At 51.4% G+C, this 17,379-nt stretch overlaps 4 protein-coding genes across 4 annotated transcripts; all 4 read right to left on the bottom strand.

Annotated features, from left to right (window-relative positions):
* Positions 1 to 4,772: 4,772 nt before the first annotated feature.
* Positions 4,773 to 5,627, bottom strand: J4E85_005023 (uncharacterized protein; the record flags this gene model as incomplete). The annotated part of the gene is made up of 1 exon (XM_051469273.1): positions 4,773 to 5,627. One exon carries the CDS (start codon positions 5,625 to 5,627, stop codon positions 4,773 to 4,775), a length of 855 nt encoding a protein of 284 aa, XP_051327488.1.
* Positions 5,628 to 6,255: 628 nt separating this feature from the next.
* On the bottom strand, positions 6,256 to 7,506 carry J4E85_005024 (uncharacterized protein; the record flags this gene model as incomplete). Its single annotated transcript, XM_051469274.1, has 2 exons — positions 6,256 to 7,216; positions 7,271 to 7,506. The coding sequence occupies 2 exons, from the start codon at positions 7,504 to 7,506 to the stop codon at positions 6,256 to 6,258; spliced, it is 1,197 nt and encodes a 398-aa protein (XP_051327489.1).
* A 524-nt stretch (positions 7,507 to 8,030) lies between these two features.
* J4E85_005025 (uncharacterized protein) lies at positions 8,031 to 9,559 on the bottom strand (the record flags this gene model as incomplete). The annotated part of the gene is made up of 4 exons (XM_051469275.1): positions 8,031 to 8,594; positions 8,647 to 8,768; positions 8,828 to 9,427; positions 9,472 to 9,559. The coding sequence occupies 4 exons, from the start codon at positions 9,557 to 9,559 to the stop codon at positions 8,031 to 8,033; spliced, it is 1,374 nt and encodes a 457-aa protein (XP_051327490.1).
* Positions 9,560 to 11,446: 1,887 nt separating this feature from the next.
* J4E85_005026 (uncharacterized protein) lies at positions 11,447 to 14,659 on the bottom strand (the record flags this gene model as incomplete). Its single annotated transcript, XM_051469276.1, has 1 exon — positions 11,447 to 14,659. One exon carries the CDS (start codon positions 14,657 to 14,659, stop codon positions 11,447 to 11,449), a length of 3,213 nt encoding a protein of 1,070 aa, XP_051327491.1.
* Positions 14,660 to 17,379: the final 2,720 nt, after the last annotated feature.

Below are 17,379 nucleotides of genomic sequence, written 5' to 3' on the forward strand. Positions count from 1 at the left end.
AGGGTACGCACCTGCTTTTGTGATGGGCTGAAGTCATCACTCTCGCGTCTTTTAGCCACCGGGACGCCTCGAGATCCAGCAACCAGATCAACCGCCAATGATTGCGCAGCCGAGGACCCTGATAGCGGGAGACGACCGGCTCGTCTCCCTGGCCTTGGGAGCACATCAGCTCCTCAATTGTACATGAACGCCGAAGAAGCAGCGAGTGTGGACGCCTTCGATCCTGCAGCCACCTTTCGCATCTCGCGATGCAGCTTCATTGCATTCGGCTGCACAACTCTCCGCAAGCCCCAAGCGGCATACCTTCTGCATGGTCAACACGGACACACCCTGGTCGATCGAGCGCATGAGGCTGCCTATCACGCGTGATGCAAGGTTGGGATCATTGGAAGAACACATTCTGTCGAGATAGACATGCGCCCATCTGACTCGTACTCCCATCACGATAGCGCCAGGGGAAACTCAGGAAATGCGATCTTTCCGGCTTCTCGAACACATGGCTACGCAAGGAGGTGTGGAACCCTGCACCATCGCGAGCTGTCAATGCAGTTACCCATCAGAATATGCTACCTTGTACAGGCCCAATGAGCTGGTAACCATACCGCATTCCTGCTTTGCTGCGCATGATCGCTGCAGAAACGACGGCCGCTTCGCTCAGCCGACACTGTTCTACCCTCCGCTGTCCGTCTGACCACCCTGTCATATTACAAACGACCACGACATGTCGATCGCGGGTTGTTGAGAGACAACAACACCATAGTCATCTTTCGTATACGTCGCACGGGCCGCGATATCAATAGGCGATCGGCGGCCACCTACAGATTGACATGCGCCTCTGGCGATCCAGGTTCGGAAACTATAAGCTCTGACATATTGGCGTGGCAGCCACCAGGCACGAATCTTCGCTGGTGTCGTACCCGGTTCTGCAGGTGGAGTAGGCGTGCGTCGGGAAGTCGCATGTTGTACCCGCGTCGCCACATTGCGGTATCCACAAAACTCTCGTTCAGTCAGCAATACGAGACGCTGGAGGCACACTCAGTCACACTGATCGTGTCAGCAACGTGAGCCAATGGTGTATTTCGACGACACGATGTACGTGTAAACGAAAGCGAGAACTAATGTCACATCTCTGAAGTGTGATGTATTTTTTTCGAGTAACACGGTTTTCACATCGTCACACCCGAACGAACTTTTGCTTTTTAACTAGTCACTCCATTTAAGTCTTCCGTCTTGAGAGGGATTTGGAACTTCAACAGAGCTCCCAGACTATATTCTGTCGACAACATCAACGCAGCGCGACCTGTTGCGCCTTGTCACCGAAAAGCTACCAGGCTGATGCTATGTGTTTCAACATCACGCCTCAGAATCGTACCAAGCACACCCTACCAAGTCGATGAAGTTAGTATAAATACCACTCTTCCAACCTTTTCTCTCTTGCCTCCTCTACCATTCAAGAACTTTGCTTGCTGCTCAAAAACCAACTAATTACGGTTTATGTGTTCTGCTGCTTGCTGTCTTCAAAAATTGGCCGGCACACAACGCATGTTTGTTCCGCCATCCTCTAAACTACCAAAAAGACGCAATGCTCCTGCCCATGAGAACTGAGATCCGACTTGTTGATCACTTGATCACTTCAAAACTACAGTCCAAATGCATCATGTTGTTGCCCGCTTATATCAAAAACTCGACTACCAGTTTTATGTCTTCCCCGGTTGCTGTGCCTGCATTGCAACTACATTCAAACACTGCGAACCAAACTGTACCGTTGACCTCCAATGATTTAGCTGATGTGCATATAAACATCTCAACCGTTGCTTCTCATTTTTTTCTCTTACCATAACATTGTCCTTATGTTATTTGCCAAAAGTGGCGTGCCTCTGGACCATGTTGCCTCTGCGCCGTCTCTCAAAAAAACCCATAATGCGGCTGCATGAAGCTGTTTGTGTGACAGCTTATTCAAAACCAAAACACTCACTGTCCATTGCCATCATCAGCAAAACTCGGAGAACGTCCCAAGAGCGTGTGTCTAGAATTAGCGGCGCCAGAAAATGCATCAAAAACTCCAGTCATGTGTGCAGCGGGACTTGTCATTAATTACTCAAATAAGGAGAGTACCGAAATATGTTCGCATGTGTTGTTGCGCTGTGTCTGGACTGGGTTAGTTCTAGGCTACCAGCGAGCGGCTGTATATAAAGTCTCTCTAGCCTTCTACTTCCCTTCTCTTCCAAACAGCACTTGAAAGTTGGCCTTTCCAAAAAAGCAATGATCTGGCTACATGAGAAGATTGCTCTTCTCCAAAAACAACGGGCGAGCTATCGAATGTTCTCCGTCGTCCGCCTTCGTCCCACTTATCGGAGTCAGCGACGGCTTTATAAAGTTTCGATACTTCTCTCACCTTCTATTCTCTTATAATACACTCCAGAATCTGCCCTTCAAAATGCAGTTCACGACAAAACATGTGTGGGTGTCTTCTCCTCTGAAGTTCATGGATGGCATACATATGTGTGCGTTCCTTTCTTTTTCTCTTAAAACATCGCATGCTTGACTCATGCGGAGTGCCAAAATATCCAAATATCGATGAGAGCAACTGATGTTGGAGACGGCTATAACAATCCTATTTTCTCTGCCTCAGTGTTCTCCGGCATATCTTGCACAGGACAACGTGCATAGCAATCAAATAGAGGGAGCGACCTGTCCATGAAGAAGAGAGGTCTCGAGATCCATGATTGGAGTATTACACTACTCTTCTACTTAGCTTTGGAAGCTCCCCAAAAACTGTCCCCGACATTACGATGTGAGCACACCATGTTGCCACATCCACAATCCTTATTCCGCGAACAGGAGGCTCTGGCTAGCAGACAGTTATATAAACTCACCTAAAACGCTTCTTCCTTTCTCTTCCACCAACATATCTGGCAATTTATTCTTCCGAAATGACTTGAGAGCGCTGGCATGTGGGTTTTGCCTTCTTCCAAAAACGGCTTCGAGCAGATGCATGTCGGTGGCTTCTCTCCAGATCAGAGCACGAAAGCGCACATGGTCTGAGAAGGCTCTATCTTGCGTCTAACAATCATCTCACCTTTCACCCCTTCGCGAAAGCCAATGACGACATGTCCAATGACTGCTCCGACCGTCAGTCCCCCAAAATAAATATACACCACGGAAGGGGCATGTTGAGCGCTTCCGTATTCCCATCTCTCCAAATTTCGCGCGATTCGGATACGATGACTATAACTGTATTCGCTAGTTGGTATGACGAGGGTGAATGAGGACACTATCATCTATACACGTATTCAAAACATTGAAACAAAGAGTCCATGTGTCAGCGCGTTGCCCTCACTCAAATTGAGAACCATAGCCTGTATGCTGTGATAGTCTCTTGCTTAAAGTCGACATCAACATCATCATGGGCAGCGTTTCCGCTGTGCTGTTCGCACCATGTCCACTTCGATGTCATGACACTAGCGCAAAAGGGTATATAAGCACACTTCCGGCGATAAAGACGTAAGACACCTTCCTATACTCTGGTATCAAACTTCCTTAGAGAAGGCATATGTGGCTTTGCTCTTCTCCCAACCAAAAAAGCCCATCGATCGACTCATGTCGCGTCGTCTCTCCTCTCTTTTCCAAAAACTACACAGCTGAAAACACATGTCTCGGCATCGATGCGCTACATAAATACATCCACGGAAAGATAGGGGACGACACTTCTACCCGCTTCTTTGCCACAAAAATTGAAAGACGAGCACCGCATGTGCGTGCCTTCCTTCTTCCTTCCAAAACCGACCAAGAGCTATTCGATGTCGAGCGTCATCTTCTCTTCGTCTAAAAGTGAACTACTCGGACCTATGTCTCCTCAGTCTCGGGATCCAAAAGACTGTCTCGCCCCTCGAAAGTGTCTGCGCTGCTCTTCTAACCAAAAATATGGATACCAACTTCGTGTGGTTTCCTCTCCTTCCAAAAACGGTAGCCTGTGCACTCATGCGCCGGTCTCTCGATCCACATCGTCTATAAATTGACTCTCCACTCTTCTCACATCTTCTATTACCACCGCTTCCTTTACCAAAATGCGGAGGCAACGTAAAAATGACTTGTGGCGGGGCAATTCTAAAAAGATCATGGAACAGAAAGTATGTCGGCGGCGAGATGAGGTCGTCATTCCCAGATTGCCGCTGTGATAGTAGTATGGTTTCCACAAAATTCATCGAAACAAAGAAAGATGTAACGCATGTTCCTCTGAAGAAACTAAATATTGTCATGGGAAACCATATGCGAGCGAGCAAGAAGAGAGCTGCCAAGGCGACATGTTGTTATAGTCTATAAAAGGGATATTTTGTACATTCTATGAGCCTTCCCCTTCATCTACACAGCGAACATGGAGTTCACCAAAACCGTTCACGATCCTTATTATGACTGCAGGCTGCTGTCTGGCAAACAATAGTACCATATTCCGTATAAATTGTACTTTGGAGGGCGTCGGCTGAGTATATACGTGATGATGGTCTTCATCCACGCGACGTTGTTCGTGGGTGCCCGCGTACGTAGCACGTATCCCACCAAAACCTCGGCTGACGTATGTCGTCGATATTTACGGCTCTGAATATGTAGCGTCGTCGTTCGTCGCGTTATTCTGCCCATGGTGTTTGTATGAGACTGCCGCATATTTATCCGCTTATCGATTCTTGGAGCATGCCGCAGTAATGTCGTGGAGGTGCGCTCAGCATGGCGTGCGTTGGCAGGCACAAGTGAAGTCGTATCTTCGGTCTTCCGCTTCACCTTCCATCAACTTCAAAAGCCCTCACGAACCACGCGTGTCTTCCGCTTCCCACGAGTCTGGCAGAGATGCGCGGCATATCATTCTCCTCGACCGTCCTCTCTTCCTCAGTCAGCGGGTCTGACCACTCCAGCCATGCCTTATCTTTCAAGCAAGCACCCCATGCCAAACTCTTGCTCGTAAACATCCCAATGCAGTACGCGCTCTGCGGCCCTTCGTGAAGCGCCAGGAAGACCGCATCCTTGCTGACGTTTTGCTTGTCAAGATCCTGTTGACTGTCGAACCGTGGCACAGGCTGACTCGGATGCGGTATATCCAGCCTCATAACCCCGTCGTCGAACTTCTTGCTAGCCCTATCCCCCGGTACCGCAGCCGTAACACCCACACTCTGTATAGCGTGCGAGACAATCTTGATGCGACCCGTCGGACTCAGGTACTCGCTTCCATCCAACAGCCCTTCTCTTGAAAACGTATACGCGCCATGTCGAAATGCAGCCGCCGTGACAGTATCGATACTGGAGTACACGCCCAGAAACTGACTCGGTTGCGTATTATACGGATAAGGATCGTATTCCAGCGCAAAGAGATTAACAGGCGGCCTAACCACCCCAATAACACTCTGCGGTCTAGATTTCTGCAACTTATTGCGCGGGCGCTCTTTTCTTTCATGTAGCGACTGTATCTTGGGCGGTTTGTGTAGTTTGCCGTGGGGTTTGCGTATAGTAGCGTTCATGGTGGGGTCGCTGGACGAGCGTCTGTAGCTGCGGCGCCTCTTCGTCTCAGCCCGCTCTTCGTATTTAACTTTCGCATAGTTGCATATTGTGCCCAAATCTCCGAATTGGAAAGGGGCCATTATCGCGATGGTGATGGGCGTCGAGATGCCGTGTTAGCCGGTCTCCCGGAGAACGAGTGGTGAGGAGAACCGGCAGAAGGAAACAACGAAACGAACGAGCGAGAGTGGGAAAAAGAGGTTTTGTGAGCAATGGGAGGAGTTATAGGTGTCGCGATCTTATTCAACTGTTACTGCTGCTGTTTGCTTACTTGGCACCGCCCGCTATGTGGCACGTTTCATGTTACGAGCGAGGATTAGGCATGCAGCGTGGTTGTTGGCACGGTCGTGTTATTGGTATGACATGCGTCATCGGCGGAGTGACACAGCCTCGACGCTAGCTGCTTACGTCCTATCGATTAAATCCTTACTCGGTCCCAAACTTGACGGCCTCGACCATCATGATCCCCGCATGGGCTTTGAAGAGTGAGGCAGCGACGTCGAGACTATACAAGGTGCGATGTTAGCTGCTCTGCAAATTGGCCGAACTCTGCCGTGGCAACTGTGAACGGGCGACACGAACAATCGCAATCATCAGCTTATCGTCAATGCTACTAGGTTTGACACGATCTCAGGCTAAACCCGTTGAACCACTTGCACATCATTTTTCCTATCTTTCATGACAATCATTGACTTCACCGCCACGACCAACTCATTTCCAAGCGATCTTGACCCACTCCTCGACATCTGCCCACAGCGTCTCGGGCCTCTCCAATGCCGCAAAATGACCGCCCTTCTCGTGCGCCCTAAAGAAGGCCAGGTTCGCTGTCCTCGCCGCCCAGGCCTTCGGAACGGGTGAAAGCTCATATGGGAAGTAGCTGTATCCCGACGGCTTGTCCACATATTTGGCTTTCTTGCCCTCTCGGTACGTGTAGATTGACGTCGGGTAGCAGCCAGTAAGCCAGTACAGGGTGATATCCGACAAGATTGTGTTGACGGAAGGCGTGGTAGATGGATCAGTCCACGCCATGAACTTCTCACCGATCCAGGCTAGTTGTGCCATAGGCGAACTGGAGAGTACGAGACCAATGGTGGCAGGTTTAGTGCCCTGTTCGACTGCATAGGCCTTGCCTACTTCCATAAACTCGTTCATCCTCTCCAGACCTTTCTTCTCCGCTGCACTGAGCTCGTCCTCAGGTGAAGAGTAGGATTTGATGTCGACCGTATGCATGAAGTTGAGATGCATGCCTTTGCACTCAGCGTAAGTAGATGCCAGCTCTCGCGCGACCCAAGCGCCGATATCACCGCCCTGGACGAGGTATCCTGATGCGCCGAAACCGAGGGAGAGAAGCAGCTTGTGCATGATGCGGGAGGTGTCCGCCGTCTTCCAATCCTGATCGAGAGGTGGGTCAGACGATAGGGCGAAGCCAGGGAGAGACGGTACGATGATGTGGTAAGGGAGGGTATCTGGCGTGTACTTGTTGCTCAAAACTTCCATGAGGGGTAGGAACTCCAAGAATGAGCCAGGCCAGCCATGGAACAGAGCTATTGGGATAGCGTCGGGCTTGCTAGAGAACAATGCGGCGAAGTGGACGTCGTAGCTGCTACCGCCGTCGTCTTTGATGGTGGTCTTGAAGTTGGGGAGAGAGTTGATGCGGTCTTCTTCCTTGCGCCTGTAGCATGTCAGCACAGTCGTTCCTTTTCAAATCTTTGTCACGCCTGCATACCAGTCGAACTTCTCCATCCACTCGTTCTTCGCATCAATGATCCACTGCCGACTGATCCCAAACTGGCCATGGCTTCCCGCATTCTGCTTGTTCTCATACGTCTCTTTCGCGACCGGACTCAGCTTGAGCAGAGTCTTGAAGTCCTGCAACTTTTGTTCCTCAACATGCAGCTCGAATGGTGTGGGCTGCTGTTGCGCGCCTGCTGGTACGATGCTGAAGGGTTTAGCTGACGTCATGTTTGCTATTGGTTACTGTCCACGATTGCGATTGTGAGACCAGGCGAGTACTGGACAATCGTTTGAGACTGGTAGATTGGTAGCAGCCTTATATCGTCGTTCTGGTGTCGGAGGTGTAGCCGGCGGGCTTACAAATGCCTGATCGCTGGGCTGAGGTGATGCAGCTGTACCTGGGGATACTCGCGCTAATTCCGAGTTAGGAAGTCACTATCCCCGCTCATTCGGGGAATGATCTGCACGCTCATGTCATGCCACGCCCTCTCATAGGTTGCAGTGTATACACATGGAAATCGGGACATTACAAATGCATGCAGATCTTAATACACACGTATACGATGCTGCAGGTTTAGAGTCACACTGCTTTCACGCGTCAAACGCATACGTTATTGGCAAGCATGGCACCACTCCACCCCGCATTCTTGTCGGTGATTATCGGTGATAGAGCCTTGAGTGTACAGTCTGTACCAATGTCCCATTTCGCGCAATGTGATGAAGTGTAAAATGCTTTGAATTAAGAAGTAAAACTATTCGCTCATAATCAGCCAGGCGCCTCCGCCAAAGAACACCGCGAATACCAGAAGAGTAAGGATCGCAGCGCCCGCCTTATCTCCTGTCGTGATAGAGTCATGCTCAACACGCACAGGTCCCGCGTCACTTCCTGCAGTAGGATCGTTCTCACTGATTCCACCATTATCAAGTCCGACGGGACCAGAAACTTGATCAACAAGCAAATTCTGCATCACCTCCAATGCAGACATTTGCTCTCCAACGCCCACCTCTTTGTCGTTTCCACCTTGCCACCACCTCAGACCACAGCCACCTTTTCCGGGGCCACATTGTTGCGCAGCTGCCACGGCAGAGGCACGGAGTTTTGGCATGATACGGTCGCGGGTCCAGGGGGCGGCCAGCATCGACCAGCCCATCCAGCGGGCGAGGTAGGCTTTGAAGGATCGTTGATCGTGGTCGCATAGTCCGTTGCGTTCGCAGGCCATTTCGATCATGACGTCTGGGGCTCCTTGCTGATTGAAGAAGATGTCGGTACCATTGATAACACCGCCTAGGCGCTCTCGCCATCTGCCTGCTCGTTCCTTTGTTGCGTTAGAATGAGGGTGGAGTTAGATCAGGTTCAAGAAGCCTTACCGTATCACCCTTTGCTTCTGACATGTTCCACAAGGCTGCGGCACCCGCCATGTGAATTCCAGCGTTGTAGGTCCATTGGATGTGGTTCTTTTCCGTGCAGTTTTGTCTCTCGCTGGTACCATCTAGGAAAGGTACATGTTAGCACGTATATCATCTGATACATATTCAGGAGCATCCTTACCAAAGAAATGGTAATCTGTACTGATGAGACCAACACTGTACTGCCAATCCCATGCCTTCTCGGCCCACTCAACATACGTCTCGTTGCCTGTGTATTTTGCCAGCCTTGCTGCGATGTTGAAAAAGCATCCGTTGGAGATTGTGTTCTTGTAGTCGAATCCGGCGTTAAATCGGAAAATTTGCCAGTTGAGTCCACCGCCGCATGTTTCGGGATTCCAACGCGGTACCTGTGTGTTGAATACGGCGATGGCGAGTGACAACCACGACATTTCTCCTTCGACATCTGGAAGCTTGTTTTCCGCTGCTGACATGGCAGCCATTCCCCAGAACGCCTGATCGTCGTTTCCCAATGTGCTTGTCTGATTCTCTGGCATAAAGGCTTTTGGGATACCGATTTGGTGCACCATCGCTTGCTGTACAATCTTGTTGTATGTGTCGTCGCCGGTGTAGTACCAGTAGTCGATGAACGAGTTCATCATGGCTCCGCATAGCCACCAGTAGTATGGGTCTGGCAAGTTTCCAGGTACATCGCCGGGTTTGTCACCAGTGTACCATTCTCTTAAGCCCGCCGCAACAACTTTTGTCGCATCCTTAATAGAGGCTATTCGTGTTAGTGGGGTCCGAAAACAGTTGCAGTGAGCGCACCTGGATCGTCAACATTGAACTCCAGCTGCGCAGTGGCGAATGAGGAAAGCAGGCCGACTGCTGCAAAAACAAGGTTCGAAGGTCTCATGGCGGAAGCTCCGGGGTATCACTGGAAAGAAAGATGTTGGGTATTCGGCATGCGTGGATTAACGAGTGCGCCTGAGGCACTACACAGCGAGCGACGTGAAGCGGAGCCTGAGGTTGGTGTGGAGGAAGCGAGGGAAAACGAGAGAACGGACATTCTAGGATGGCGAGTCGTGATGTTATGAAACCCCTTCGGCCGTCAGCCAAGTAACGGCGTTGAGCCGCAGCAGTAGCTGGGCGACAGTGCAACGCTTGGTAGTCATCCTTCGGTGTTGGTACGAGGCTAGGGTTGGGTCGTTTAAACTCGTTAAAATGACTACGAAACTCACGACAGGCTTGGCCATCTAGTCTAGCCCGTCAGGCCATCCCCTATCATTGATTGCGCGCAGCTCCCGGTTGTCGTTGTACATAGGGGCTGGTGTGCGTAATGCAAGTCGCCAAGTTTGAAGATGGCATTGGCGGCGCTTGGAAAAGTCTTGGGCGCCGAGGGCTTAGGCCGTCACAACAGCAGCAAGTCTTCCGCGACGTCCGGGTGGCTGCACTTGGATCAAGGCAGTGGCATCGGTTCCTGCGTCAAGGATGATGCGGGGAAGATCAGATGCTTTTCTCCACTCGTCATTGGAGTTGCGCTGTCCGGATGATCGGGTGGGATGCGTGTTGCTAGGGTCTTGGTGTAGCCGCGTATCCGAAACGGTCATACCCGCATGCGAGAAAAGATGCATTTCTTTCTCGATCAAGGATTTGCATCGTCGAGATGACAGTTCAAAGGATTGCGCGATCTAAAGTAGCGTTGTGGATGGCGGGGAAGCCATCACTAACGGTCAGATTGCCTGTCATCTCACACCGCTCTAGAAGTCACCGATTTGGTGTTTCGCGACCCGATTAGGTTTCTCACATCCTCGTACCTTCCTGCGCGCACATTGAGCGCGCGTGTGCTAACGAAATGTCGTCGGCGAAATTCAAAACAACCTCCAACACCGTTGACACGGATTCTACCGTGACACTTCATGCGCATACCAACCCTCAAATCTCCTCGAATCGTCGCTGGAAATACCACATTGTCTTTCTCCATGAATGCACACCTCGGGAACCCTCGACGAGACGGCTAACTTTGTGGCCGCCGTGGTTCTCTTTGTCATGTCGCATCTTTGAGCGACAAGTTCTCTTCGCAATTGCAGTGGTTGCGCACCTTGCTCCCTCATGCCTGGACCTTTGGTCCAAGGGGGGTTTTGTGGTGTGTCTGCTCACTCTTTGGTGAAAACAGACAGATCGATCTTCTCCGTCGCCGAGCCTTCGACCCGACGGAACGATCTTTGCTATCTGCCTTCGCTCTTTGGCTCAGGCACGCAATTTGATATTTTCTATAGACTGAACCTTGGCCCAGGAAAGTGGTGTCTCTTTGTGTCTACTGGCTCTATGACACAGGCATCCAAAGTGTTGGTTTCATTTGCTGGATCTTTGACCCAGCAGAGCGGCGTTTGCTCTCTTCCTTGGCTATTTGGCGAAGGCGGGCATATCGTCGCGAGTTTGACAGTCTGGCTTGAGTTCAGAGGTGATTGTCAGTCCCAATGTCTGGCCAGGACGGGACAATCGTTGTCGTATTGGTGAAGAGAAGCCGTAACCCGTTGCGAAATAATCGCAGGATATAGCGATGAACCGACTATGGAAGTCTCTCCGAGTACATCTTCAGGCGTGGAGCGATGCGGGCATTGCACGCTTCGGAGCGCGCATATAGTGGGTGCTCGTTGAGCTCACCACTCCCGAAAGGGTCGTCATTTTCCTTCGATTCTGCGTTCGGGTTCGCGAGGCTCACTCTTTGGGAGCTCGAAATTGTTGTTTCATAATTCCGCTTGTTATGTACTTCTCTCGCTCCGTGATGGCGGGTGTACCGTCAAAGTTCGGCCACATCGAACGGTGCGGGCACGCCCGGCTCGTTCGTGCTGATGTTTGCCAGGCTTTTATCTGGTTGAGGCTTGAGCCAATCATATACCGCTAGATCAGAGCGCGGGAGGTCATAGACTGGGTGATGCCGGTTGGACGTCAGCGGCTGAGCCGTGGTCAAGTTGCGATGAGCAGAATTGCTACTTCCGATGCCATTTTGTGGTCCTGGGTCCTTGTTGGGTACAGCTTTGAACGCCACCTCGTGTACGGCGGGACTTGGTAGACGGTAGTCGACCTTCTTCTCTCCCGCATTAGTGTCAACTGCTGCAGCCTGTGGATACGGCTCATGCAGAAGCGTATCGTAGCCGACGAAGATAGACGTGAAAATGGGCACCAAAGTGTCAACTAGCTGCATTGCTGGCAACTTCGCTGACTCAACCGAAGTGTCCTCCGCGATACCAGGCGAAATAAACATATATCCGGAATCGAACATGGCTGCGAAGGACGTCTGATCAACTTCCAACCGGAGTTGCGGCGCGACATCAGGAAGCTTAGCCTCAGCCTGCTCGAAGTCTGGGAAGACCTCCGAGAGAATAACTTGGGCCCAATCCTCTTGAAGGGGGATTATGTCTAGTGTAAGCTTAATGGGTTTCCCGTCATCGTCGACCGTGGGTACAATGTAGTCGTCGTCGTCATCTTCCTCATCTTGAGGGCCCAGGAGGCAATCTACCTCAGCCCAGTCGAACTCATACTGATCGGTCTCTGCGACGATCTTCGTATGTACCGCGTCCAAGAACTTCTTGTCTTTTTGTGGCATCCCGGTTAGCTCGAGGGGTCGCCCGTATCCGTCGAGCATGTACTCTTCTGCCATGTCGGTATCGATGGCAAGCTCGGTCTCTGAAGTAGGCGAGTGCGTCAATGAGGGAGTAAGTGTGACAGTGGACGCGGAATCACTCTCAACATGGTCGACTTCGTATTCCAAAAATGCCGACTTGCCCCCGATCTCTGGCATAAGTTCGTCGGGAGCATCTGATCGGTCGATATCCGCGCCATCATCAGCTTGTGAGTCGTGGTCGCTGCAGTCGAACTGGGCCAGGTATTCGTAGCCGTTGACGTAGTTGTAACTTTCGTCATCCTCGTACATTGCTTGACGTTCAGCGATCACTGCCATAATGGGCGCGCTCTGCACAGTAATAGTAACCTTGACGTCTTCTGGATGCGCCATAGGCAGACCAGTCGCAGGAGAGGCGCCGTGTGTATCCGCCACGGTCGATGGAGTTACTAGATACGGCTCAAGGTCTTCTAATGCTTCCTCAAAGCTCGCAGCTGCTTCAACTCCGTTGTCATCTACAGTCTGAATGAAAGATCTGTGGTCGAAAGGCAAATTGTTCAATAGCTCAGTGATTCTAGGAATCAATTCTTCTGCCGGAAGATCTAGGCTTCGTTTGATAACGTAGTCGATTGCAAATTCCCCAACGGTGTAGGTTCGCGAATTACTCTCACGAAAGAGAGACATTGCATCTCTCATATGCTTGAAGTCATCTTTCGTTGTTAGCCAACATGGTGAGGCCACTAAACCGCTAAGGTAGTCGTCGTCTTCGTGATCGTTGTCGAAACTTCGCTTCTCGTCGCCATTCTTGGGCTCTTCGGAAGTCTGCTCGACGTGCTCTTCAACGATTTTCTCCAAAACAGGCTCGTAACTTCGGCCCATAGGCTTCGCTTTGATAGCTGTTCGGATCTCACACTTATGTTTATCTCCATTTTCATCATCAGTGTCCAAGTCAGCAGTTGGCTCGGAAAGGTGGGCGTCAAGATCTGGCACGAGCGGCGATGATGAGTCAGAGCCAACGATTGGAGCACCGAACACAACGGAGAGAGACTTTGTCTTTTCGACAATTGGAGCAATGACCTGTGTAATCTGCTCAGCCGAAGACGACTTGGGCGTCTGAGGTGTGTAATCTCTTCCGAAGCCAGCGCCTTCATTGAACTTCGGAGCGCACGCAGAATTTGGTGCGTCAAAGGTGCTCTTAGCGAAGCCGAAGTCGAACCTCGGTGTACCGGGGAGCGGTGCGGTTGGAGCGGACTGTAGTAGCACCGACGTAGGAAGCCCGAATATGTTGGTGTCGGTCGGTGCTGAGGCAGAAACCGGTGGTGCAGCGAAATCAGGAGCTATAGTAGCCTTCTCAGCCAAACAAGCCAACCCGAAGTCCTTCCGCGTAGTCTGAGACTTTGGGAGGAGCTTGGGACGACGAGCGCCAGTTTGGAGTAACGGTGTGTGAGGAATCGATGGCTTGGAAGCAGTGGACTCGGCTAGCACCAACGTGTTCACCTCGCGGACTGGCGGCAATACGACCGGCAGACCCAGAGCCATGCGTGTGGCCACGTCGAGATCAATCAGCTTCTCGGAGAAGTCTTGATAGTTCTCGGACAAGTCGCGCAGTATTTCGTCCCACCCAGTCGTCTCAACCTTGTTGAAGTCACGGACATACTGGTATGTCTGCCAGATATCAGACCATGGCTTGGGATCTTCATCGGTGGTATCACGACTCTCAAGAGCCAAGAGGCGAGCGGCGCGCTCGGGCGTTGGTAACGACGGGAGAACGTCTAAGAAGACGGCGTTCCAGAAGTGTAATTGAGTAGTAGAGACGTGGGCAGGTAGATCGCAAGTCGCAGTGGCCTCTACTGTAGCCTTCAGCTCCCGCCAGCTGTCAAGCTTCTTTGCCTCTTGGCGCTCATTGTATACGCGTCGAAGCCGCGTCTTGATGTTCTCTCTAGGTTGAATGGCAGACGTCTTCTTCTGCGTCTTCTTCGAGATAGCGACCACCTGTTCCGTAGCGATAATGATGGGTGCGCCGATGGACCCTTCAAAAGGTCGAACTGCTGCAGCCGCAATCGATTCAGGGTCATTATCGTCATCGTCTACGAGGTAATCGGCGCAGTCATACTCCTTCTTATTCCAAATGAAACGAGTCTTAATTTCATCGGTGAGAAGGGGGTTCGCAAACGGTCGATTTGACTCTTGGCAGTGAGAAGGGTCGAGGAAGAGGTAAACCATGTTGTAGAATCCGGCGTAGCGCTGGATGTCACCGGGATGTTCGGTAAGCATCATATCAAGAGCGGCGTCCTCTAGAAAGACTGACGCGCTCTTCTTGTACTTGCGCAAGACAGTGGCCTTGACTTCTCCTAGCAGAACGCTTGATGACGGTAGTGGGCGGCTCGACATCGTAGTGGCTATCGACGATTCGCGTGAGTATGTGACAATTATGTGGCGAACGGATCGATTGCCTCCGGTGTATTGCGTGTGAGTAGAGAGTACAGTGCAAGCGGCTGCAGACTGTATCGAGTGGGGGTAGTAAGGCGGAGCACGGACCTTCAGTGAAAGTCCGGACTGGGAGGAGACCTGCCTTGGCGCGATGGGGGAAGCCGTGAGGTTCTGGAATGAGTGGGCAAGAGCGAGCTGAATGGCGTTTTGAGAGTGCGAAGAAGGCGTAAGATCAACTCAGGGAAGAAGGTCAAGAGACGATATCGAAAAGAAGGCCAAGAAGCGTAGGCGCCAAGGCCGGGGTGGGTGTAGGGAAGACACGTGCCTTGAGATACTGCCCAGATGGGAAGGAGAGACACTCAATGAAACAAGGAATTGTGTCTGCTTCACTGTTCTGATCATAAACTCTCCGAAGAGTAATAGTATAGGAGCGTACATAGGAAGATACGTCAGTGACATTGGGGTATTGATGCTAGGAAAATTGACTGGGTATAATAGGGGGAAGTGCGCGTACTTCATCGCTGTTGTCCTCAACAATCTGCGTCCACCCTCTTTTGGTCGACCATCCACTCCCGGAAAGCTCGTGCCTTACTTCGTGCGCCCATACATGCCGTCGCATCCAAATGGCTAGCAATAGAGAACGCTTCTACAATACGTAGTGCCGCAACCTCATCGACTTCGTCGAAAGGTATCAAGTCCTGGAATTGCCGTAGCGTGATGGAGCCCAGCTTGACTTGCGACTGGACAACGTAATCGACGCTAGTAACGTCCATGAGGCTCAGTGTTGTTCGCATAACTAGATCCCACCCCTGACCAGCAGAACATTGTCGAGCGTAGAGCTGCTCTGATGCTGCCAGTTTTACGAATGCCCGAGCAATTGCATCTCTGGTAGCGGTATGGTTAGGTGTAGTTTCCAGTGCTTCTAGGAAGTCGTCTAGCGAGCCAGTTCCTATGAATGTATGCCGGTGCTTATACTCGAGATCCCGTTCTTCTGGAGTCAATGCGTCTACGCTGGTGGTATAGTAAGCGGTCTCCATGCCAGACGTTTGCTTTGTACAACTTCTGACACCGGGCTTTCCAAATGGCTGGGTGGCGCTGGCCTGGCTTGCGTGTGTGTTGACTGGAAGGTTCAGAGAGACCTTCCGACGGTGTCTTATTTCAGGGGCGTCATCCGTGGTTTCCTTGGAAGAATTTGCCCGAAACAACAACAGTCCATCGTTCGTTCTTGATCTTGACCGAAGCGGGATTTGAGGCGTTTCGGTAACGTCTAAGCTTGATTGAGAAGAGACGTATCGACGATGCCGAAGAGGGCGTTTCGCGACAGAATCGATTTCGTGCTCTGCCATTTGGGGAGTCCGGGTGATTGACACTCCTTCCATCGATGCGTCGTTACAAGCTATGTACGCACTGATGTCTTCATCGCATCCTAACTGGCTGGGTGTGCATACAGGCGCGTCTTCGAACAAGGTTGTATCTGAGGTCGGGGATGCTGTGTCACTGGAGTCTTCAGGGTGCGGCGTCGGAGGAAGAGATCGTGGGGCGGGTGCATCCATGGCAGGGAAGCAGAAGGTGGTGAAAATCTGGTACTCGTGGTCGGTCCCTTGCCACGCCTTTGTGACAGTATCGCGTGCAGGCAAGCCGAATCCGTCAGCACATGAGGTTTGTGCAGCATTTGCTCCCGTGGCCACCGCGCCTCTGTCTGCGTTGGGTTGCAACGCCGCCAGAAAGGTACTGCCAGTGCGTTCGCTCATTAACATTGGCCTCCAAACGCCCGGCTTGCGGAGACGTCCTATCGAAATTCTGTGTAAGCTTTTGTATAATAGACATTGCATCTACTCTGCACCCGACCGGGACTTACTAGGTGCTGTACTAATCTTATCCAAAGCGATGGTCCTGACGCCGACTGCGACTGTGTCGCATCTCTCGTTCGTGGTCGATGTGACGAGGGACTGTACATGATTTAGCGCTGGCTGAACTTGCGCCTCCGTTGTTTGCTTGTCTGGCGTTTGTTCAATGGCGGTGCTTGAGAGATCGACTTGGTGCTCCGGGCGAGGGCGATTGACAGCGTCACAAGATGGCTGTTTTCTTCGGCGCAGGTATTCGTTTGCGATCGCACAGCGAGCGACAGTCGACGGCTTCATCATGGCTATGAGTCTGGACAGAGTTCGGACGCATATGACGATGGCGCGCAAGCGGTGGTGGGGCGGTTGTTGTGGTCGGGTGAGGATCACGCGTATCAGGAAAACATGACAACAGACGGCTGCAAGCTCCACTATTACCAGCCTGAGTGACTTCAGATGATCGAAAAAGAGTAGAACGATTCGCAACGCGTAGTGCAACCAGACAATGTACACCATTGCTGTGTCGACAGGTGCATTACGGAAGGAGACCCGGTCAGCGGCGATGTTAGCCTGTAGTTTGATTCTCTTAAAGTCGTATACATACCTTGCTATCTCGATCGATAGCAATACAGGATCGCCGAGGAAGACCAGTGGTGTCGTAATGAGGATGGCGTCAAGTGAGATGTTGTTGTAACCACTACCACGTGGCAACCGACATTTGGAAGGAACGCAAGGCAACATGACTTGACAAGAGATGCAACAGAAAGAACGATCACAGGAATGTAGAAGAAAGACAAAAGTATCAGCCGAACTCTTCTCTTTCCTTATAAGGCTGCATCT

Source organism: Alternaria conjuncta (assembly GCF_024043145.1).
Source record: "Alternaria conjuncta strain BMP 0040 chromosome Unknown scaffold_6, whole genome shotgun sequence".
Taxonomy (NCBI): domain Eukaryota; kingdom Fungi; phylum Ascomycota; class Dothideomycetes; order Pleosporales; family Pleosporaceae; genus Alternaria; species Alternaria conjuncta.